This window comes from Odocoileus virginianus, chromosome 14, assembly GCF_023699985.2.
Source record: "Odocoileus virginianus isolate 20LAN1187 ecotype Illinois chromosome 14, Ovbor_1.2, whole genome shotgun sequence".
NCBI lineage: Eukaryota > Metazoa > Chordata > Mammalia > Artiodactyla > Cervidae > Odocoileus > Odocoileus virginianus.
In genome coordinates, this window is record NC_069687.1 from 51,493,520 (window position 1) to 51,519,193 (window position 25,674).

Here is a 25,674-nt window from a genome sequence, read left to right on the forward strand (position 1 = left end):
TAAAAAGTTGTTGCCATCTTTACCAGTTGTAGTTTCTTCTCTTTTATAGACCCTGCAGGGTTATTTGCTTGCTTTTTATATTTATTTACTTTCATTTTAGTTGAATTTCAGAGGTAGTGAGCAAATGTTCAATGCTAAACTAAAATTGTTTTCACAGTGACAATATGCTTCTAGGGTAAATAACTTTTTTTAAAAGATTCGGCAAGTTGTTTGTAGCTGAATAATTGGAATAATATCTGTTTATCTTTCTACAAAACTAAGACTGAACTATACCTTGAGTATTTCTTTGTTTTCTAGAAACATTATCATCTTACTCTTTCTGACAATACCCTTTAATTTAAACTTTGTAAATTTGGGGGGAGGAGTGAAACATTTTGATAACATACTTCAGTTCTACAAATTTTTCATCTTAAAGAGATGACTTTCTTCAAGACCTGCCTCTTAGATTATTTTCCCCTTAATCTGTTTTAAGTGTTTGACTTGAAATAGCACATATCTTTCTGATACTGGAGAGTTTGAAGGTACTTTTTTATTTCCACAAGATGAATGATGTTTCATGAAATCTTATGTAAAAATGACATTTTATTGCTTGAATAGCAGCTGCTATGAAGGTTAGATTAAGACGACAACATTTGGAGAGAGAAAAAAAGATCGCTATTTGCATAAACATTTTATTCTGTTCCTACAAGGAATATAATTATATAAAATTACTTAATTCTTACAGAAAGCATAACTCATATTCTTTAAAGTTATAAAAGCAATAGAACCAGTCAGAAATAAAATTTTTTCTTTCTATAATGGGTATTTATTTAATTGTGGTATCTTTAGCATGACCTGCCAGGGTAGATTTCTGCATATGTTATCAAGGTAGAGAAATCTCATCATCTTTTTATTATGCTGCTTAAGAAATACTTTAATTTTAGAAATTAATAGTTCTGTGAAATATTGCAGAATTTTTTTGCTTCATGATTCACTATAACTAGTCATCAGCATTTGTTACAATTGTCTTATTTCTGTTTTTGTTATGTCCTGTTGTTACTTTTATAATAGAGCAAACAAATGTAAGTTATAAATAGTATTAGACCATAGAGATGTCTGTCTCTGCTGATTACATCTTCATTTCAACTACATGTTACTCTAGCTTTAGTTGTATATATTAGATTTTAGTAACTTGATACTTTCTTTTGTTTGGTTATGCTTTGTTTTTAAAATCTTGCTTACTTGATATTAATTGCAGTAAATCTGTAAAGCATCTGAGCCATTTGTTTCCAAATTAAGTGAAATTGAAGACACATGGTATAAATCATCAGTTACTAGACTGTATTGCTTCATGGTGTCCTTATGTGTTAGTAACATTTTCACAATGCCTCTAGAGTAAATATCTAACTGTTCTTTTGATTACATAATCCAAATAACTTAATTTGTATTCATGTCCTTATAACTTCGTATCTATTGAAAATTGTACACAAAAATATGAAGAATAACATCTTTATTTCATTCTTAAATAGCCGCAGTTACTGATTAGTGGAATATGAATGGCCATTGGGCACTACCAAGATTCTTAAACCTTAGATTCAGGTTGGACACCTCCACTGTCATCTTCTGTTCTACCTTGACTTTTTGATAGTACTGTGCAAAGATAGGAAGTCATCAAAAGGAATGTAATGTTAAAACTGGGAACTATATTGAGCTAGTAGTTCTTGCAGTAATCGACAGATGTCACTGTGTTTCTCTGAATAATTTTAAATACTTTGTGAGTTCACTGTGGCATCTTAGGACACAGCACACTGGGGAGCTCAGGTATAAATGATTGTCTTGAACTAATAAGTGTTCACTTGACTGTTTATTATCATTTAAACTGTGTTGGAAAAAAATGTATTGAAGCATTTCTTGGAAAAGATGTAGAAGCACAAAAGTAGGAAAGTATGGGAACTCAAGGTTGATTTTATGTTACTAAAATCTGTGAAGTACAAATTTTGGTATTAAATGCACTTTTTAAAAGATGGAATAGTGTACAAATGTTCATAAGCAAACCTGAGACCCACTTCCAATCTACATGATGAGTATATTTGTTCGTGTTTTATTATATAGATTCTACCTGTGCCTTAGTTAGGGTTCTTCAGAAAAACAGAGCCAGTTCTGTGTGTATGGAGAGAGAGAGATTGAGAGAATATACACACATACAGGTATGCACACATGAGAAGCGGAAATGGATATTAAAAGAATTGGCTCTTATGATTGACTGCAGGGGCTATCAATTCCTAATTTTGTAGGGCAGCCTGAAAATAAAAACTCGGGCAGGATTTTTCTGTTACATTCTTGAGACAGGGTTTCTTCTATTTATAGGAAACCTTAGTTTTTTCTTAAGGCTTTCATCTGATTGAATGACACTATAGTCACATTATCTAGGGTAATCTACTTAATGTCAGCTCATTGAAAATGTTAATCATATCTGCAAAATATTTTCATGGCAGTGTCTAGACTAGCATTTGACCAAACAAGTGGACCCTTAGCCTAGATGAGTTGAACAAGTCTATTTGGCACTCAATTGGCTCTCAAGATTAATTAGATTCCTTCTCTGATTTTGCTCATTTTTTTCCCCCAGCTCACAGCTTGCCCCACATTCTTGTATTCCAATTCTGTGGTTTGTTGGAATTGTACTTTAACCTTTTTTATGGGATTTTTGCCTTTAACAGTACTTATAATTAAAGAGCATTTCAAATATTTTGAGATGCCTTCTGATCTTTTTTTCAGATGGACCAGCTTTTGGGAAATATGATTGAAATGTGGGTTGATCGCATGGACAATATTACCCAGCCTGAAAGAAGAAAACTTTCAGCTTTGGCTTTGCTTTCTCTTCTGCCATCTGATAATAGGTGAGGAAATGTTTACTTAAAATTTGTTTTGTTAAAGCATCAAAATACTAGCACTGTTTTGGCTATTGGTATTGCTGTGTATTGCTGGGCAGTGCTGTTTTATGCCTATGTATGCTAATTTTGTTAGTTGATAACCAACGAAGTGCTGACCTGGATCTAAAAAGGTGGGAATGGTGGGCATTGCAGTTTAATTTGTTGGTGTTCATTTTACCAATTTATTTCATTTTTGTCTGAATTCCCATTTTAAAAAATAACCAGATTTTATTAGATTTAATTTTGAGTCCTTGTTTTATATAAGTATATTAAATAAATAATATTTCAATGTCAGTAAAACTTCATAAAGTGTATTATCCTCCTAGTAATTCAATAGTTTGTTACATAATTGTTAATTTTGGATTATCCCTATAGAAGCTTACAAGTTATTTTTTCTCCTTATATAGATGAAGTCATTATATTATACTTTACAAACTTTATTAAAATTCTTATTTCCGAAAAGCAAATACAAAATGCTTTGATTTCAGGCATTTAAAGAAGAGTAATTTTTTTTTTTGCTTTTATCCCTGTCTTTTGTTTGGCATTATATTTCTTTTTGGGGTATTTTTAATTTTAGAAGTGTAAAAACAGGCCTTAAGATTTCATGTTGTATGAGAAGAAAAATATATTAGATTTTTTTGTCTTAGAGAATTTTTACAGCACCTGTATCCTTGTGATAAATTAGTGAAATAAGTGCAGTTAGCTTTAGAAATTCTTTTTAAAAACTTATTATTATTTCTGATATAGCAGTTTGGATTAAGAACACAAGTAATTATTTAGTCCTCACATCATAATAATATCATATGCTATTGTATGTTATTATAAAAATAGATAATAATTTTTGAGCCCTCGCTGTTACCCAGAAACTGGGTTTACCTCTTGGTGAGTGTCCAGCCCAAAGACACAACAAGTCAAAGACTGGGAGATGAAGGATTCAGTACTTGCAGCAAGGAAGGAGAGTACCAGGGACCTTTCCCGATGCGGCGTCTCCATGAACAGCGGCATTGGGAAGCTTTAAGCTACCAGTCCATACATAACTGTGAAGGGGCATGGGTAGTCCTCAGAGTCCAAGCTTTGGTTGATTGACGTCACAAGGGTCAGTAAAGGTGAACATCATCATTTCTTAGGTTCCAGTTGATCAGGAGGTTGAATGCCTGGGAAGTTTAAATCCTGCAAAACTGCTCAGGAAAGTGCTTCATACTGTTCTTTACTGATGAAATAGACCTGTGAGTTTTTATAGCTGGTTTGTTATGTTTGCTATTGTCATGTTTGCTACTTCTCTTGCTTGATAGCAGTTTGTTCTTTTGTTCCCTTAAAATCGTTATTATTAAATCCTTCTCAGTGTTAAGCATTGTAACCAGGCTTAGATTACAAAATGGCATAGGCCAAAAATGGCTTCTCTTATGTCAAGAAAGCCATGCCTCATTCTATTTCTCTAGGGACCCCCTACCTTATATGCTTACATTACCATTTGCCTTATATTTTGCTAAGTACTTTACATTTATGTCTCATTTAATTTTTAAACAGTCCTGAGTTAGAGACATAATTTTCTAGTTTTTATAGAGCAAAGAAATAACTTAAAAATGTTAAATAACTTGCTTAGGGTCTGGTAAGTGGCATATCAAAGGGCAGATTTTGACCTTGGGCAGCTTGGTGCTGGAGCTTGCTTTTTAGCTCCCAGGTGGATGTACACAAGGGCAACATTATTTTCTCTCTGTGAAACTGAGTGGCGTCTTATTTTTGGAAGCCAAACTGAAGCTACCAACATTTTAACTTACTGGTCTTTCCCTTTTTAGTAGAAAAACAGTGACTAGAGGTTTAGCAGGCCCTTAAAGTAGAGATGTTAAAGAATCTGTTCTTTGGCAGTAGTCAACACTTGGTAAACATTTGCTCAGTAAATTAATGAATGGAAAAAAAACTAAGGTTGATAGAACATGTTAGAGTGTTCTCAAACATAAAGTACTGAGATTAAGAGAAAACTTGACATAGGTTAAAAGATGAGAAAGATATCTAATTGTATCTAAAGCATATTTGTTTTACCCTTTTTGATACTATGGTTGACTTCAATATTTAATTTTTTTTAATTTTCAGAAATATTTTTGATATGTAAGTTGTGAAAATAGTTGACTTCTCTAAAGAAATTAAAAAAGGCTTCTTTTAAGGTTAAAGAACACTTAGACTGCTGGGGCCTATTTCAGTGTACATAAATTAAGGGGCAAGATTTTATTAAGGCTTGAATTTCTCTTAAACATTAATTTTTTTAAATTTAAAAATATCATGATATCAGGCTTCCCGATGGCTCAATGGTGAAGAACCCGCCTGCTAATGCAGGAGGCACAGGTTCAGTCCCTGGGTCAGGAGGATCCCCTGGAGAAGAAAATGCCAACCTACTCCAGTATTCTTGCTGGAAAATCCCATGGATAGAGGTTCCTGGCAGGCTATAATCCACGGGGTCCCAGAGAGTCGGACACTACTTAGTGGCTGAACACAGCACAGTAATCTATAATGGAAAAGAATCTGAAAAAGAATATATAGTCACTTCGTTATACACCAGAAACTAACACAACATTGTAAATTAACTATACTTCAATAGAAAAAATAAATTTTAAAAATATAAAAAAGAAATTAAAAATTGTGAGGAAATAGCTTTCTGAATAGGAAAATCAGATCTTATTTTTGTTTTTAAAATGAAGTATTGAAAAGTCTGCTGAGTGGTTGTAAATTCATATCATTTTAAGGGTACCTAGAAAGTCTTAAAATAATGTGGTAATAGAATTTTAAAGAATAAACATTTAACTTTATAGTCCTTGATGGATTAGTGAGTAAAGAAGCGTTGATAGATACAGGAAATGTGTCCATTTGAAAAACAAACAAAACAACTTAATTGCTCTAAAAATTTGCCACATTATCATTGGCCCATGACATAGCTTTGGAAAATTTAGGTTCAAGTGCTTTAGTGGAAGGGAATGTTGACAGTGTCAGCAGTTTTATCATTTCCCGTTATAACCTTTCTTCTATTGGGTTGACCAAAAAGTTCCTTTGAGTTTTTCTGTATAGAAAAATTTTCAGCCCAGTACTTAAAACTACATAGTTGATGGAATTTGAGGAAAATTTTCCCTCTTTCATGTCCCCTGTGATATTTTCTGGTTAATCTCCCATATAATAGTAATTTCTTCTTCCTGTGTTTCTTTTAGGCTTTGCAGTGTAACATTTCCTTTGCCTGAAATAAGCAGATGTAGCGAATAATGTGTTGATGATGATATTTTGAATCAGGCTACATTGGCAAATGTTATTTTCTTCTTTATTATAACGGATTTCCACATGCAAGAAATAACACTTTTCTAAAGCAGGATTTCTCAACCACAGTACTTTTGACTGTTTGGGCCCAGATGATTGTTTGATACTGGGGCTGTGCTGTGCGTTTTAGGCTTTTTAGCAGCATCTGTGGCCTTTACCCACTAGATGCCGGTAGAACCACTGATTTGAAGAATGACTATTTGGGAAGCTATTTAAGCTATCTTTTACCATGATCCACCACCTGATTCAGATCTCTGGCAAAGACTGTAGGCTTTAGGACCACACTCAGATTCTAGTGCCACTGATCACTAATGACCATGGCCAAATAACTTCCTGTGTTTTGAAATGAGGATATTAATAGTATCTTCCTGATTAGAGTATTATAAAGATTAAATGAGTTTACATATTAAGGTTACACAGTCTAGATAAATGAAGTTAGTTGTTTTTGTTTTATCCCTTGCTTCCTCTCTCTCAACCATTCATCCATTTCCTGCAGTATAAGTTCTAAAAGCTTAAGTCTTTTTGTGTACCTGTAATCTTAAATTCAGGACATTTTCAGTATATTGAGTATTTATAAAATTGTTCATTAATTCATTAAAAATGTTAACCACATGTGTCAAAGGTATATCACCTTCAGCTTAATGACCTTTTGTAGTATTCTTTCTGCATTGTTACTAACTTAAAAATATATAATTTTGCCTTTGCCTTTGTCTTTTAGTATATCTTTTAGGTATTTTTAGTATATCTTCTTGGTCACCTTCTGAATATAGTACAGTCTTTTTTTTTGTTAGTTGTGTGGTACAATTATCTTGTGTCCTTTTTGTTTTATAACTGGAGTGATTCCAAGTTTGAATTTTTCTATTTCTTAAAGTCTATATTATTTATGCACAAAGGCAGTAATATATTCTTCTGCTAATTTTTATATGAAAATAACATTATTTACATACAGCTCTTCTAAAGTTTTCCAAAGTTTTTGTCCAAAGACATAGACTAAATAAAACCTTTTTTCATGATGAAAATGAGAGTAATCAAACTTTCCTTTGGCTCTATTCTCTGAAATAGCAATTCATTCTCTAACTTCATAGACTTATTTTTATAATGTAGTTCTAAGAATTTCAGATGTGTGTAAGTGTTCTCTGAGATGAAATGTTTTAAGAATTTAGTTTTTTTTTTTTTTTTTAAGATTTAAGAAAGTCACCCATGGGAAATGGTTTTCTTAAGCTAGTTGAATAATTCAAAAAAAGACTGACAAAGCAACAGGGTTTTTAGGTATGATGGCTTCCTTTCCAGGAGAAGTTGCCTTATAATAAAGTCCTCTGGGTATCAGATTTACTAGACATGCTTGGATTGGTCACTTAGTATCTCTCCATAGTTCTCTTTTATCTCAAGAATAGTATAAATAAAATATCAGTATTTGGAAATGTATTATTCTGTACAAAGTTTCTAATATAATTTTCTAAACTAGTTTACAACTTTTAAAACAAGGTAGTAGAATCAAGATGACAGGTTCCAAAGAGTAATACTTTGGTATAGTTTTAGTTCACTTCAGTCGCTCAGTCGACGTGTCCGACTCTTTGCGACCCCATGAACTGCAGCACGCCAGGCCTCCCTGTCCATCACCAGCTCCTGGAGTTTACCCAAACTCATGTCCATTGTGTTGGTGATGCCACCTAACCATCTTATCCTCTGTGATCCCCTTCTCCTCCTTTCTTCAATCCTTTCCAACATCAGGGTCTTTTCAAATGAGTCAGCTCTTCGCATCAGGTGGCCAAAATATTGGAGTTTCAGCTTCAACATCAGTCCTTCCAATGAATACCCAGGACTGATTTCCTTTAGGATGGACTGGTTGGATCTCCTTGCAGTCCAAGGGACTTTCAAGAGTCTTTTCCAACATCACAGTTCAAAAAGTATCAATTCTTTGGCGCTCAGCTTTCTTTATAGTCCAACTCTCACATCCATACATAACTACTGGAAAAACCGTAGCCTTGACTAGACGGGCCTTTGTTGACAAAGTAATGTTTAAATATAGTTAAATAAATGGCAGTTTAAAATTTTTTAAATTTTGGATGTGTTGTTTTACCAGAACTGTGTTTGGTTTAAACTGGCCATTCCTAAGTGGGTATTTAATGTGACAAAATTTTATTTTCTTCCTTTAAAATAGGATGCATTTTAACTTCTAGGTCATGCATTCTTATTTAGCATTTTATAGTATTTTCTTTTATCAGTAAATTCTTAACCTAATAGTTTAGCGGGTTTTCTACAGTAAAAATTAGTTCTCAATCTTTTTTTTTTTACATCTTTCACAATCGTGTGTGTGTGTGTGGTAACAGCTTATTAGGATATAATTCAGTTCACTCATTTAAAGTGTACAATTCAGTAGTTTTTAGTATATCCATGGAGTTGTGCATCCATCACCACAATCAATTTTAGAGCATTTTGTCATTTCCAAAGGAACCATGTACTCTTTTTCTTTAGTATTTTTCTCTCTATTTTTTAAATTATGAAAATATGATAACACATTTACAGGAGACTTGGAAAATACAGAACGCAGTTACAGATAGTTCCATTATATAATTTTTTTTGATAAATTAAAATTTTTAGTTGGAATTTCAATATCAGACTCTCAAAAATTAATAGAATGAATATGCAGAGAAGTGCAGGGATATAGTAGACCTGAAAATCACCATGAACCAATTCAACATAATTAAATTTATACAATTTTCACACAGTAGTAGGATACAAATTCTAGTCAAGTTCCCACAGACTATAAACTAGGAGACACTGAGACATATCCAGTGGCTTAAAACAAGTTGCAAAAGTTTCAGGAGCCATGCACTCTGCAGCAGTCCTTACCATTCATTCCTTTCCCCAGCCAACCACTAATCTACTTTCTGTCTCTATAGAGGTTTGCCTATTCTGGACATTTCCTACAAATGGAATCAGTATGTGGTCTTTTGTGACTGACTTCTTTAAATTAGCATATGTTCAAAGTTTACACGTTGTGACAGGTATCACTATTTTCGTTTTGTTGCTAAATAATAGTCTTCTGTATGAATATACCACGTTCCTCCAGTCATCAAATGATGGGCATGTCAGCTGTTTCTACCTTTTGGCTATTGTGAATGATGGCGCTACTATTTGCATACACGTTTTTGTGTAGGTACTTATCATTTCTCTTGGGTATTCCTGGGTTGTATAGCAAGTCTGTTTAACTTTTTAAGGAGCTATCAGGCTGTTTTCAAGTTAGCTATATCATTTTATATTCCCACCAGCATTGTATAAGGATTCTAGTTTTTGCATACCCTTAGCAGCACATATTATTCTTTCTTTTTGATTATAGCCATACTGGTTGATATGAAGTGGTATCTAATTGTAGTAGGAACCTTTTTAAAATAGTTCTGCTATACCATTACTTACCTTTGGGCAGCTTGCTTGACACATCTTTTGACAATTGATTGGTTCAGTTCAGTTTAGTCGCTCAGTCGTGTCCGACTCTTTGCGACCTCGTGAATCGCGGCACGGCAGGCCTCCCTGTCCATCACCAACACCTGGAGTTTACTCAAACACATGTCCATCGAGTCGGTGATGCCATCCAGCCATCTCATGCTCTGTCGTCCCCTTCTCCTCCTGACCCCAGTCCCTCCCAGCATTAGGGTCTTTTCCAATGAGGTGGCCAAAATATTGGAGTTTCAGCTTCAGCATCAGTCCTTCCAATCAACACCCAGGACTGATCTGCTTTAGGATGGACTGGTTGGATCTCCTTGCAGTCCAAGGGACTCTCATGAATCTTCTCCAACACCACAGTTCAAAAGCATCAATTCTTCAGCGCTCAGCTTTCTTCGCAGTCCAACTCTCACATCCATACATGACTGCTGGAAAAACCAGAGCCTTGACTGGACGGTCAGGAAGCAACAGTTGGAACTGGACATGGAACAACAGACTGGTTCCAAATAGGAAAATGAGTACGTCAAGGCCGTATATTGTCACCCTGCTTATTTAACTCATATGCAGAGTACATCATGAGAAACGCTGGGCTAGATGAAGCACAAGCTGGAATCAAGATTGCCAGGAGAAATATCAGTAATCTCAGATATGCAGATGACACCACCCTTATGGCAGAAAATGAGGAGGAACTAAAAAACCTCTTGATGAAAGTGAAAGAAGAGAGTGAAAAAATTGGCTTAAAGCTCAACATTCAGAAAACTAAGATCATGGCATCTGATCCCATCACTTCATGGGAAATAGATGGGGAAACAGTGGAAACAGTGTCAGACTTTATTTTTTTGGGCTCCAAAATCACTGCAGATGGTGATTGCAGCCATGAAATTAAAAGACGCTTACTCCTTGGAAGGAAAGTTATGACCAACCTAAATAGCATATTAAAAAGCAAAGACATTACTTTGCCAACAAAGGTCCGTCTAGTCAAGGCTATGATTACTATGTGCTAATTTGGGGGTTCCTGAAAATCATCATTAAATATATACCTTAGTGTTTTGAGAATCTTACTCCCAAGTTTCTGTTACCTTTTAATTGTGATTCTGGTCAAGCTATTTAAATTCTTTACATTTGTTTCTTTATTTTTAGAATGAGGTTAATAGTATCTCTTTTGTAGACATCCTTTGGTAAAGGTTAAGTGAGATAATTCAAAACTCATTGGTTGTTATGAGGTTTTTTTGTATAATGTTACTTGCTTCTATATGTTAGATATAAAGGACTCAATAGATATTACTTGCTGTTATTGCTACAGTTACTAGATTTCATTCTGTATGGAAAAAAAGAAACCCATATGTTTTATGTTTAGAAAAACTGATATATTCTGCCAAAAGCAGCTTGTTCTTCAATTAGTATCATTTTTTCATTATCAGATTGGTGCTGCTGCATAGTATTGCCATTTTTTATAGAGGCCCTGAAATATAAGTAGTAAGTAATCTGTTGTTCTGTGGGAGTTAAATTTCCGGTATGTTGCCAGTCTTTCTGTTATTCCAGCCGAATTTAAAGTCAGTCAATGCATAGACACTGAGTTGTTTTTCTCCAGTGGTGGTTTTGTTTGATGTTTTCATCTAATAAGAGTGTTATTTATAAGGAATGTTGCACGTTGATAATTTAGAGAAATCAAAGGAAATTTGGTAATACTGTACTACAAAAAGCCGGCTTTGTGAATTCTGGATCCCAAACACTTTAGGTCCAAAAAATGCAGCCTTTTCGTCTGCTCCATTTCCATGGGCAGAGAGGAAGAGAAAGCTGAAAAGTTTGCTGTGCCCAGACAGAAAAGGAAATCTCATGTGGTTGATAGTCACATAGATTAGGACCAACAGATTTTGGTCCTTGTTTTGAACAGAATGCCTACTTTTAAAACTGTTTGTTTGCTTTTACTTTATACTTATCAGAGCGATTTTAATGTCAATATAGTTCTTTTGCAGTTGCTTTTGATTGTCTCAAGAACTACAGGGGAAGAAATGGAGAGCAGGAAATTACAGTAATTACTAGTGTCTTTGGGAATTTTACTCCTTAACAGACATTTTTTTTTTTTTTTTACCTTTATGATTGTTGTAATCATCCTAGTTTGTTTTAATTTGAAATAACTTGTCTAAATTTCCCTGTGATTAAAATATAGTGCAATGCTGCAGGGTCTTAAGAGAATCACAGAAATATGTTACCTACTGCTATGGCATTTTCCCCCTGTGTTAATATATTTGTTTGGTTAGGTCTTGGGAGTAGTCCAATAGTGAGTTTTATGCAGATAATTGCAGTGATTATATGAGTTTGGGAAACAGCAGAGGTATTCATGTTATTGTAATCACAGTTATATCAGCTTTTAAAAAAATATGCAGTTGGTGAATTTGGCTTGAATTATGTTATTAAAATAACATTGAAATATATGTTATATGCATTAAAATATATATTGAAAATATGTATATAAAAACTGTATTTACTAAGTATTATGTGACTACACAGGGCTTTTAGGCATAGACATTACCATTGAGAAATTCATAGTTCTAATTAAGTGGTGGGTTAGTCGCTATGTCATGTCAGACTCTTTGTGACCCCATGGACTCTAGCCTGCCAGGCTCCTCTGTCCATGGGATTCTCCAGGCGAGAATACTGGAATGGGTTGCCATTTCCTTTTGCAGAGGATCTTCCCAACCCAGGAATCCAACCTGGGTCTCCTGCTTTTCATGCAGATTCTTTACCAACTGAGCTATGAGGGAAGATGACAGTTCTAGTTTGGGGAGTATGTAAAAGAGTGGTAAACTTGAAGGGATGGTAGCTGATACCAGGATATTTGAAAAGCACAAGGTAAGTGTTAACACCACACGCCAGCAGAGTTTGAAAGGTAAATTTTGTGTACTTTGTGGCAGCGGAAGCTTTGTGCTTGGCATCTGACCTGTGTATGAAGATGCTGGATCTTGATGTGGATATTCTGGCAAGAGTTTGAGGTATTAGGGGCACACTTGTCTATGGAGATAAGAATGAGCAAAAATACAGTGACAGAAAGAGGAAAATATTAGGTTACATCAGATTGGTTCAGATCATTTCAGTCTATGAGGAACAACCCCTCTGTGATACAGCTTTTCATGTTTTATTTTTTGATTAGACTGTGCACGTGTATCTTTCAGTAACAGAAGCTGGGAGGTGTAGACAAGATGGTTTAGGGAGATGAACAGTTTGGTGCCATAATTGCATGTTCACTGAGTAGTTTTGTGGAAAAAAGAGGGAGGTTATTAATACCTGGGCTTGACGACTAAAAAAATTTATTATCATTTGTAAAAATTTTCAAAGCTGAATGTCAGCTTGTTCTTCTGACCAGTCCTTTGAAAACCCAATGTCTCTCCCCACCCAGTAGTTTGGCACCTTTGGAGATATTTTGAAGTGTTTCTATCCTTCCACCTTAAAATTTGAATGGAAATAGTCCATTTTGGTTTCATACAAATTCATTGTACCCTTGAAACATATAGCAGAACTAAAGTGCCCCTACCTTCCTATCTCATGTCAAGCCTGTGATACTGATAACAACAGACATTCAGCAATATTTTTGAAGTTTCTTTCATGTGTTAGGGCACCATGCTGTGCATTCAGTTTACACATTATTGTTCAGTTCAACCTGGCTTCTTAGAAAAACAACTACTTATGTCTTCTATCTCCTGTCTTAACTGCTTAGGGAAGTTCCTGAATACTTGTGACTTTTAAATGACACTTGAAAAAACAAAACACTGATGGACTGAATGGTTTTTCAGTTTTGGGTGGGGCACACCATGTGGCATGCAGGATCTTAGTTCCTTTACCAGGGATCGCACCCACATCTCCTGCAATGGAAGCACAGAGTCTCCACCACTGGACCACTAGGAAAGTGGGTGGTGGTTGTTCAGTTGCTAAGTCATGTCTGACTCTTAGCAACCTTCAGAATTAACATCATGAATGAGAAGCAGGTGGACACTATGTACTGCTAGATGTGATATTTCAAGAGTGTATCACTTATGTAATATTCTAACCAGGGAAGATTAACCTGGATCTAACCATGAGGAAATATCAGACAAACCCCAAATGAGGAACATTCTGGGACAGAGCTGGTCTTCCCTGGTTGCTCAGACTGGAAAGAAATCTGCCTGCAATGTAGAAGAAGCAGGAGACCTAGTTTTGATCCCTGAGTTGGGAAGATCCCCTGGAGAAGGGAATGGCAACCCATCCAGCATTCATGCCTAGAGAATCCTCATGGACAGAGGAGCCTGGTGGGCTACAGTCCATGGGGTTGCAAAGAATTGGACATGACTGAGCGACTAACACTTTCACTTTTACATATCATGAGAGTCTTCTTGAGGAAATGAAGACCCACAGAAACCATTAAACCTGTGTATTTTTACACCAGCTTTGGTACAGTCTTGGGAAGATATCTAGGGTGAAGGGAATGAGATGAGTATGCATAATAAACCAGGGGGAAATTTGCAAGTCCTATTTGTTTGGGTTCTTCTGAGTCCTCTTATCTTTGGAGGTAAGGGTGCTCCCTTCCTCCCATTATAGGGAGGGCATTTCTCACTCTAGGATTTAATGACTTGTTTCAGGGGACAAGGGCAAGGAGTATGTGGCTGGGGAGATCAGAAAGGGAGAACTTCCTGCTTATGCTGTATGATCAGTTTCCTTCAGCTTAAAGTATCAGTATGCCAGGGTGCTGTGTCTTATGGTAGTATGTCCTAAACCCCATTGTAATTCTTTCAGTTACGTGACATAATTGAAAAAAATCCTATATGTTATTCAGAATATGAAAAAAATGAACTTGAGAAACCTAGCTCTTGTTTCATCTTTACCTCTGATTCATGTCATTTCCCTGTCATTTAGGTTTTTGGTTGCTGTTTTCTAATTTCTGTAACTATAAAATAGTAATAACAATAGAAGCCAGAAAAGGTAGTTGTGAGGTTTGTAAATCATTTTGATCAAGATTGTCTCTAGAGTGCACTTCTGACTTTTTATTGTAAAAAAAATACTGGGTTATACAAAATATTAATATGGAAATAATTCATATTATTATCTGAAGTAATTGTCTTGATGTGAAAAAGCTGCTTTAGTATCAGAAGGGAGTTATAGTATACAATTATACATATTACTACTGATGTTTTAATCACACTGTCAGGGTATTGGTAATATTAATAAGTTAGAATTAGAAAGCCTAAGCAGTCACATTTTTTGAAAATTAATGACTGAACAGTACATAATATATATGGTGTATAGTCAGTGCTTTAAATCCTTACTTTAAAGGATTGCATTATGCACAGATGTGTTTTATTAAAAATTCAGACTAATTGAGATGTATATATAATGAAAAGGCATTAAAGGGTCTCTTTCATCAAAGATTACCTTTGTCAGTGATTTGGTATGCAAATTATCATTTTGGCATATAGCTTAATGTATTAAGGTACTTATTGGTGGTACTCAGTACTTTTTATGTGCCAGTTTTTTTTTTTTTAACCAAAAAAAGGAGAGCACAGAGGAACAGCCTTTATGTTCATCATCCTAAATTACTTGTTTTGCTACCTATTTTCTTTAAGGAATAAAACAAAATTAAAATCTCTACTGTATACTCAGAATAATAGAAATATAAATATTCTGTACATTTAAAAAATTCACAGAAGTTACATTATTTATATCTTATTTCAACTTTTTTCCTTTTGATAGCTATTTGTAGTTGATGTATACAGAAGTTTGTTCATTCTGAATATTTAAATAATACATATTTTAAAAATACTTATTTTAAAGATGAAATATTTAGGTTTGTGCATTGGGAAAACTCAAATTAACTGCATTCTGAAAAAATAAGTTCCTGAGATTTCCTTTTAGCAAACTTTTGAAACACAGATAACATGACTTCCTGTCTCTTAGTTTCCTGTATCCATGGCAACCTGTGTTTTACACAGTGAGTGTGGAGGAACTAATGTGAAGAGTGGTGTTTCCTGAGCAAATTGTGACTTAAAAAAAAAAAAAGGTGGAGGGGTGGAGGTCAACAGTGCCACAAAAGAAACGCAGCCTAGAAATGTCGTTCTTCAGATTTAGAAAGAAAACCTTTGCTTGAATCAGCCGAGTGTTAATAATATGAATTTCCTGTTCTCGGTAAGATTATTTATTTAAATATGAACTTTCAACTGAAACAAGAAATAATTTGATTTGTAAAAATCCATAGTTTAAAGAGAGTTTAATTGTTCTGTACTGAATTTGTGTTTTCAAAAATTATGTTGCTTAATTGGTAGTAGACTTAAAGTTGATGAAGGGCATATTTATACGCAAGATCTTTATCTCCGCATCATCATTTGTCAATTTTGTTATAGTCGTAATATTTTAGGTTAACGTAGCAAACATTTTATTTTGCAGTTCATTAAATTTGATTATCATTTTGTTAAACAGTGAGTTAATGGCTTAGAGGTGCTAATAATTCTAGAATGTATTTCAAACTTATTATTTTATGCTATCATTGTTGTGTGATTTATGATATTTAGTATTATGGCTAATCTTAAATAAAATAGGGTGTAGAATTTCTAGTACTATAAAGCTTTCAGTTAAAGAACTTTTTGGTGATTTAAAGTTTTACCTTTTCTTTTTGTAGCCAATTTTGATATGAACAGAGAAACCAAGAACAGGGCTATGTGTGGAGTACGTTTTTCTCTGCCTTGCCTACGACTGTTTCTACTTGTTACCTGTTATCTTGTATTATTATTCCATAAAGAGATTCTTGGATGTTCGTCTGTTTGCCAGCTCTGCACTGGGAGACAAATTAACTGCCGTAACTTAGGCCTTTCAAGTATTCCTAAGAATTTCCCTGAAAGTACAGTTTTTCTGTATCTGACTGGAAATAATATTTCTCATATAAATGAAAGTGAATTAACTGGACTTCATTCACTTGTAGCATTGCATTTAGATAATTCTAGCATTGTGTATGTATATCCAAAAGCTTTTGTTCATTTGAGGCATCTGTATTTTCTGTATCTGAATAATAATTTTATAAAACGCTTGGATCCTGGAATATTTGAGGGACTTGTCAATCTTCGTAATTTATATCTACAGTCTAATCAAGTATCTTTTGTTCCAAGAGGAGTGTTTCATGATTTAGTTTCAGTTCAGTACTTAAATCTGCAAAGAAATCGACTCACTGTCCTCGGGAGTGGTACCTTTGTTGGTATGATTGCTCTTCGGATACTTGATTTGTCAAACAATAAAATTTTGAGAATATCAGACTCAGGCTTTCAACACCTTGGAAACCTGGATTGTTTGTATCTAGAAGGTAATAATTTAACGAAAGTACCATCAAATGCTTTTGAAGTACTTAAGAGTCTTAAAAGACTTTCTTTGTCTCATAACCATATTGAAACAATACAGCCCTTTGCATTTAAAGCACTTATCAATTTGGAATATCTCCTCCTGAAAAATTCAAGAATTAAAAATGTTACTAGGGATGGATTTAGTGGAATTAGTAACCTTAAACATTTGATCTTAAGTCATAATGATTTAGAAAAGTTAAATTCTGACACATTTAGCTTGTTAAAGAATTTAATTTACCTTAGGTTAGATAGAAACAGAATAATCAGCATTGATAATAATACATTTGAAAACTTGGGAGCATCTTTGAAGATTCTTAACCTGTCATTTAATAATCTTACAGACTTACATCCAAGGGTCCTTAAGCCATTGTCTTCATTGATTCATCTTCAGGCAAATTCTAATCCTTGGGAATGTAGCTGCAAACTGTTGGGTCTTCGCGACTGGTTGGCATCTTCAGCCATTACTCTAAACATCTTTTGTCAGAATCCCCCATCCATGCGTGGCAGAGCGTTGCATTATGTTAAATGGACTGACTTTACAAATTGTGTTACATCTTCTGCAAATGTATCCAGAACTTGGGCTATAAAATCTCTTCATATTTACCACAAGACCACTACGTTAATGATGGCCTGGCATAAAATAACCACAAATGGGAAATATTTGGAAAACACTGAGAGCGTTACTTTTGGGGAACGAATTCGTACTTCACCTGCCAGTAGATTTTTTCAAGAGAATACCTCTGGTAATCCGTTACAGACCACTGCGATGTTACCTGTGCAGATACAGCATACTTCTCCTGTTAACTTGAACTTGGAAAGAAACAGTGCTCTACCGATTGATGCTGCTTCAGTATCAGGGAAAACGTCTCCGATCTGTACCCAAGAAGTTGAAAAGCTGAATGAGGCTTTTGACATTTTGCTAGCTTTTTTTATTTTAGCCTGTGTTTTAATTGTTTTTTTGATCTACAAAGTTGTTCAATTTAAACAAAAACTAAAGGCGCCAGAAAACTCAGGGGAAAATAGACTTGAATACTACAGCTTTTATCAGTCAGCAAGGTATAATGTAACAGCTTCAATTTGTAACACTTCCCCAAATTCTGTAGAAAGCCCTGGTTTGGAGCAGATTCAACTTCATAAACAAATTGTTCCTGAAAGTGAGGCACAGGTCATTCTCTTTGAACATTCTGCCTTATAATTCAATTAAATAATGGGCTGTAAGAAAACCTCAGTGTCATGGACATGAATGAAACTGAAACATCCTTATAGAATTATAGACTTTATTTGGGTATATAATTATTTCTGTGAGCTTAGTATTAATAAATACAGGTTTTTAATAATTTGTGAATACTGTATTCATTCTGTAAATATTATCTTTGCTAGGCACTATATTAAGTAATAATAATAGCTAACATTTCTGTGTACCAAGCACTATGTTAAATATTTTACATATAACACTGAATCCTTAAAAAGCCTAAAGGTAATAATATCTTCATTTTACAGATAGGGAAACCTAAGCAGAGTGAGTTAAGAAACTGTCCCAACTTCCAGAGTGCATGCTTTTAATTTTCTTCTATCCTGCTGCCTGGGTGCTAGGGTTAGAATTGTGAACAACATGGGCATGGTTCCTGTTTTTGGTGTAGCTTGCGATGTTGAGGAGGACACATAGGGTTACTGTGCAGTATGGTTACTGCTGCACTCGGAGGTACTGTTTTCTGTAACATACATGGAGATGAGAGAAGGCTTTATAAGAAGGGGGACCCTGAAACTGGCTTGCAAAGAATAGGTAGACATTAGCCTAGTGAAGAGAGCTGAGTAGAGTAGGTAGAGATAACATTGTATCAGAAGGGTTGAAGAAATAGAATACTGCTTTCAGGAACTAAAATTCACTCCATCTGGAGTTGTGAATGGTATTGAGATCTGCAGCTAGAGAGAAAAATCAGATGATGAAGGATGTTGTAATTTCATGTTTTTCCCCGGGGCAGCAGGGGGCCATGGAAGGATCTTAAGCAATGGTAAAAGTAGCAAATCCTATTGTTTGGTGACACATTCAGTGCTTCTTTTAAACATTTAGCATTTGGCAAATACAAACTGAAGTGCACTGTTTCTGGAAGTAACAAGACTAGAACCAGGATTAATCTGAATCATTAATCCAGGAGAGAGATGCTGGAGCCCTGGACCAGGGTATTGGCAGAGAGGATGGAGGGATTCTAGAGCTACTTTGCAAGGTGCCTTGGTGATTGGCTGAGGAGTGACAGACGGGGGATAAATCGTATGTTAGGTTTTTGGAAAATATTTGTTTTAAGATTACAGGCAACATTTTAGAAAACTTCTGTTCATTTACAAACCACATACAGAACAAAATAGACCTGTTTTGAGTCACCACTTAGGTCAAGAAATAGAACATTCAAATACAACATATATGTGGACTATTCTTAAACTTGAGGATTATAGAGATAGCCAAGTGTTTAAGCTTTAAGGTAGAGGGGGACCCATATGTAATTAGGAGATTTTTACTCCATTATCTTACCCACACCACAACAGAAACAGCAAAATTTGTCATGTTTGTTTTTAAGGGTTGTGAAAATGGTGGGGGTAGGGGGCGGGGGAGTGGGGGAAGCCTGGAAACCTTTTCCAAGGCTCTGAAAATCAGCTTTGATATTAGGTCTTCCTACCCACCAAGTTGACTGCGCAGGTCCTCCCCCCATCCTGTTGCACTTCTGTTCTTCCCACTTCTTGGCTTGTCTTCTGTTACTAGGCCAGACCGAAAAACATATGCATGGACTTGTAATGTGTTGTGCCGCTCTGGACTAGGAGTAAAGAGAATGGGGTAGGTGAAACCAAAGAGAAGGTTGTTCTCTTTACAAGTTAGACTTTGTTTATATGCATCACCCACAAAATAATAATAATTTTTTTTTCTCTTTAGAAGGCCTGTTTCATTTCTCATTAAAACTTGTATTTTTCTTTTATGTTACTGGACTTACTGATGGGGCCATAAGTGGGTGGGGAGGGATATGAATCAGTTGTATCATTATTATCTAGATTGTTCATGACTTCACATTTAGGGAGCACTATTAACAAGATAATGGGCCTGCTTTTTTCAGTATTACACCATCTCAAATATAGTTTTTAAAAACATTTTTGATGGTGAGGTCATGCGTCCATAATTATCAAGTCTATTCAATTCTTTTATATTACTTAAAAAAAAAAAAAGAAAAACACGAGAACCAGTTTGTCAAGTGATTCCTATAAGCATTGAAAACAAGTATTGGTTAGGTTTTTTCACCCTAATGTCTTTTCCAAATGGTTCTTTACCAGTCATTGATCATCTCCTTTTTATGGAACTTTAGTATATCTTCATTGAACAGTATTTCTTAAAGCATAGTCTTCCTGTTGAAAATCATGTAATATGGCAGTTTCTGCCCATCCCACTACACACAGATCATTGTAGTTATTTCTTATTTTCTTAAAGAAAATGGCTTGTTTTCCACCCCCACCTCTCTGCACTCATTAAAAAAAAGTTAAGTGGGAGAATGGTTTATAACATGAGCCTCCCAGGTGGCACTAGTGGTAAAAAAAATCTGCCTACCAATGCAGGAGATGCAAGAGACGTGGGTTTGATCACTGGGTTGGGAAGATCCCCTGGAGTAGGAAATATTCTTGCCTGGAAAATTCCATGGACAGAAGACCTGGAGGGCTACAGTCCATGGGGTTAGACACTACTGAGCACACACACATACAATGGGAGAATGGTTTATAATATGAAAGTCTTTGTAAGGATAATTGTTGGGTATAAACTTTTATTTTTAAATAACTTAGTGAATTTCCACATTTCACTAATAACTTAGTGAATTATCCTATTTCCTTGCTAACATTTGTCAGTGGTCACTTTTCACCTGACCATGAAGAGAATTAACTGTGTAGAAAGATGTATGTTTCCATTTAAGTGACAGACATATTTTTAGCCTAGGTCCTGGAAAATAGAGGAGGGGGGACCTGATTTTAGTGTAAATGTATAGCTTCTGGTGTGGTAGGAATTCTGGAATAAGACCGACATATCAGGGCTTTTTCCTTTTTTTTTTTTCAATAAGCTGTTCTTTACTTAGACTTGTTAATATAAGCAGAAAAGTACACTTTAGAGAATATTTTATTTGGTTGTGGCTTTTAATGCTTAAAAACGTATTTATTTTCTTAAATTACCCTAAGTTCATCCACCCTCTAACTTAGGATTTAATGTGAGTTCAAATATTATTAGGTGCAGTGTACAAGTTGTGATCTAGTTAGAGCAGAGAAAATTTTAAAGTGACTAAAGTTCTGGTTTCTTTCTTGGGCTTGCTACTATGAAAAACTTAAATCATCAACTTTAGGTTGTAGAACTGTTCAGAACAGATAATTTAAATTTTGTGTTCTTGTAAATGTGTTCCTGAATACCTGTTTTTCTCCAGGGCCCAAGGGGATGAAGATGTGATGTTAAGTATGTAAATTCACCACATTGAGAAGCTATTTGAGACACATGGTCTATGCTGATGAATAAGTTAATTTAAAAACTAGAAGTGTGAAGTGCTCACTAGAAAATTACTAATAAAAGTTGGACAAGTGAAAAGAAACTAGAGTCCTGTTCACATTTAGTCTGTTACTTATTGTTTGGGTAACCAGATAAATATTAGAATTTTTTTTTGATTTGTGCCTTTGGGATTAAGAATTTTGCATTATCTTTTTTGGGGTATTTTGTTTTCTGAACACCTGTCATTGAGTGTGTAATGATATAAATGGACAGAAATAGTTTTAAGCCACCATAATTTTTTTAAGTTGGGTGAAAAACACAAGAAAGAAGGATTTTTTTTTTTTTTTTTTTTTTTTTTAGTTTTGTGCAGTTTTCAACAGTAAGGAAAAAAAATCACTTTCCATGAAGTTTCTGCAATTCACATATTCTGTAGGTACTTTTATATACCCAGACAATAACCTCAAAATGTCATATGTCTAGGAAATACTAAGATTAAGAGCTGTAGTTTCACTCCTGTGCATTTGACTAAAAAAGACAGTTTACTAAAAAGTGGAATTGTTTTCAATGATCAGGTGATCTTTACCTACTGAGTAAAATTTTTCATGTTCTCACCTATTTATTTAATGTTTGTGTGTGTGTGTGTGTGTGTAATGTATATACACACATATATACAAAACAAGCAGATGTTTAAAAAGGCCTGTTTTTTTTCTGTAATGTAGATGTAACTCTGGTCTGTGCAAATAAATTAATGTATCAACCAAATATGTATAATAAGAAAAATGTGATAAGTAAAAAGGAAGATTACTTATACTTCTTGCCCTTCAGTTTTAATCTTATTGTCTTTTTTCATCCTTAATGTTAAACATTCTTTGCATTATCTAAGATGAATGTTTCAGACATAGGTTTCATTCAATACAGCGACTTTCTGTTCTGTTTTCTGCCTCATATCTGGTGTAGATTGAATCAGTTGTAATATGTTATCTGCAACTTAGTTACCCATACTTGTAATTGAAAAAAGAAATAAGTAAAAATAATATTGTTTATAAAACAAGGGAGGGCAGTTTTTGAGCTTTGGGGATCATAAGTTCCCGTGATTATTTGTTATGTATTCACATGATGCATAATGTTACCCTAAGGGACTCCAGGGGATCTTCCTGGCCCAGGGATTAGACTCATATCTCTTGTGTCTCCTGCGTTGGCAGGCAGATTCTTCCCTGGTGACTCCGATGGTAAAGAATCTGTCTTCAGTATGAGAGGCTTGGGTTCAGTCCCTGGGTTGGGAAGATCCCTGGAGAAGGGAGTGGCTACTGATTCTAGTATTCTTGCCTGGAAAATTCCATGGACAGAGAAGCCTGGTGGGCTACAGTCCGTGGGGGTCACAGAGTTGGACATGACTGAGTGACTAACGTTTTCACTTTTCACTTTCCACTTGGGAAGCCCAAGTTAATTGATATCTGGGTGTAAATCCACCTGCTTTTAATACTCAGTAAGCCAGTCTTCTGAAGTCTGCTCATGGGACTACACTAAGATAAAGTTTTGGCTTTAATAATCAGCTATCAGGGTTTTATTTGTTTGTTTGAACAAAAATAGTATAATACCTAGTTCTTGGCTTGTTGTGTTTAAAGAAATAATGTGTATAAGATTATCTAAATACAATGACTTTTCTCCTCTCTCTTCTACCAAACCCATTGCTGTTTGATTCCTGGTTTACAGCTCCTTTGATTGTTTTCATTTTAGATGTCCAATTACATTTTAAAGCATGTAATTCAGAAAGATTGTGTATTACAGAAAACAAGATTCTTAATTTATAAAATACAGCATTGAGAGAGAATTGTGTGAATAAAAAGGAAAGCAAATGCCTGATATTCAAAACTTCGTATAGAATACTGTATAAAATTTTTACTTTAAATGCTTCTTTTTAAAGTGTTACATTTTACACATTTGGAGGGAACATTTCTGTAATACTTCAAAAAGGAGAAAAAGAAACTAGAACTTCATAGTGCTTCTTTAAATATCTGTTCTGTATGCCAGGAAAGTACAAGCCTCTTCTGGCTTTTTTGTTACCCCATTATTTTGGGGTTCTTTTCCCAAACTGCTTAATGAATGATAATTGAGTTGCATCCTTCTGAGTGCTTTTTTGAATTTGAATGCTCTGAAGATACATAACTTCTCCTTTTACTGATCCCTAAATGTGGGCTTCCCAGGTGGCACTAGTGGTAATGAATCTGCCTGCTAATGCAAAAGACATTGATCCCTGGATTGGGAAGATCCCCTGGAGGAGGGCATGACAAGCCACTTCAGTATTCTTACCTGGAAATCCCATGGACAGAGGAGCCTGGCAGGGTGTGGTCCACGGGATCACAAAGACTCGGACCCGACTGAGCACACTCACACATACAAATACTGCATAGAGTCTTTTTCTTCAGTACTTCTCCTTTTCTAGAATCAACTCTTTTCATTCAAAGCCAAATTACATACCTTTGTACTCTGGACCATAGTCTTTTTCCCTCTTGAAATCCAAGCCTCACTCTCCTCTGGTACCTAATAGATACTCCAGAGTGAGCATGGTTTCCTTTTGTCTACTGGAATTAACCGTCCCCTCCCCTGGCAAGCATCTGCTTGCAATGCGAGAGACCAGGGTTTGATCCCTGGGTCGGGAAGATTCCCTGGAGAAGGAAATGAACCCACTCTGGTACTCATGCCTGAAAAATCCCATGGATGGAGAAACCTGGTAGGCTGCGGTACATGGGGTCGCAAAGAGTCAGACACGACTGAGCTACTTCACTTTCACTTTTCACTTTCCCCCAGCTAGATCTCTGCCTCTTGTGTCCTTTTCTGTACAGCATGGGTCACATTTTAGTGAAAAAGAAAAATGACAGACTGACTGAGGTTGCCTCACCTCAGTTCTTTACCCCTACAAGACAGGCGTCTGTCCAAACTTCTCTTGGTAGAACTAGAAATTCATCTGCAGGCAGGGGAGGGAAGAAGGAGTGAATCCCGATGGTCACTTGACTGACTTCTCGAAGCCTGAGTAAGCCACGGGCCAGGACAAGTCTTTCTTCTGACTGGTGTGTGCAGGCAGGGTAGAGGTTGGACCTGTATCCTCTGGCCTGTGTCCAGTCTGCTTCTGGGAATATCCTCATCCCATCTTCTGGCAGATTTTGACACTTCTTTTTGTCAGTCATTCACTAATTCTACTTTTTGGCTTTCTGTAAACCTCAGGTTCCTAAACCCGTTAAATTTCTGTCAGAACTCTTCAAGCTTTATTCTGATTCCAACAGTGTCAGCTAAACAGTCTCCTCATTTATGAGAAAGGGATGAAGTTACCGCTTTTGGCAATAACTGTGTATTCAAAAGTTTATCTTGTCCATGTTACAGTTTGATTATCGTAATCTGTTTTCAGCTCATTCCATAAATGTGCATATCTGAATTGAGGCCTGATTATGTAGAACTGCGTTATTTTCTAATTATGGCAAAGATATGTCTTCTTACCCTCTCCATGTGTGTCCATGCTGGTAGCTCCAGCAGTGATCAGTATGATTTATTGTTGTTTTAGTGGCCAAGTCATGTCTGGCTCTTTTTGTGACCCCATGGACTGCAGCCCATCAGGCTCCTCTGTCCATGTGATTTTCCAGGCAGTATTACTGGAGTGGGTTGTCGTTTCCTTCTCCAAGGGATTTTCCCAACCCAGAAAAAGAACCCCAGTCTCCTGCATTAACAGGCAGATTCTTTACCACTGAGCCACCTGGGAAGCCCACATGTGTGTGCGTGTGTAGTGTGTGTGTGTGTTGTGTTCTTTTTCAGATTTTTCTCCATTGTAGATTTTGACAAGATACTGAATATAGTTTCCTATGCTATACAGTAGGTCCTTCTTGATAATCTACTTCATATATACTAATATATATCTCTTAACCCCAAGTTCCTAATTTATCCTACCCCACCTTCCTTTTCGGTATCCATAAGTTTGTTTCCAATGTCTTTGAGTCTATTTGTTTCATAGATAAGTTATTTTATATCATTTTTTCAGATTTCACATATTAAGTGATATCATATAATATTTGTCTTTCTCTGTTTAGTTTACTTCACTTAACAAGATAATCTCTCAGTCCATCCATGTTGCTGCAAGTGGTATTATTTCATTCCTTTTTATGCCTGAGTAGTATCCCAA

The 25,674-nt window shown here is 35.4% G+C and overlaps 2 protein-coding genes across 2 annotated transcripts in view; both read left to right on the forward strand.

Annotated features, from left to right (window-relative positions):
* IPO11 (importin 11) overlaps positions 1-25,674 on the forward strand; it is a 196,246-nt gene that overhangs the window by 129,455 nt on the left and 41,117 nt on the right. Inside the window, exon 27 of the mRNA XM_020879101.2 lies at positions 2,755-2,876. Within this exon, the coding sequence (XP_020734760.1) occupies positions 2,755-2,876 (122 nt within the window). The remainder of the gene's footprint in view (positions 1-2,754; positions 2,877-25,674) is intronic.
* On the forward strand, positions 15,462-18,342 carry LRRC70 (leucine rich repeat containing 70). The gene is made up of 2 exons (XM_020879102.2): positions 15,462-15,803; positions 16,294-18,342. The coding sequence occupies exon 2, from the start codon at positions 16,305-16,307 to the stop codon at positions 18,198-18,200; it is 1,896 nt and encodes a 631-aa protein (XP_020734761.1). The 5' UTR covers positions 15,462-15,803; positions 16,294-16,304; the 3' UTR covers positions 18,201-18,342.

Bases quoted from the DNA above. Each gene is read 5' to 3' on its own strand.
- LRRC70 (XM_020879102.2), top strand. From the start codon at position 16,305: ATGAACAGAGAAACCAAGAACAGGGCTATGTGTGGAGTACGTTTTTCT.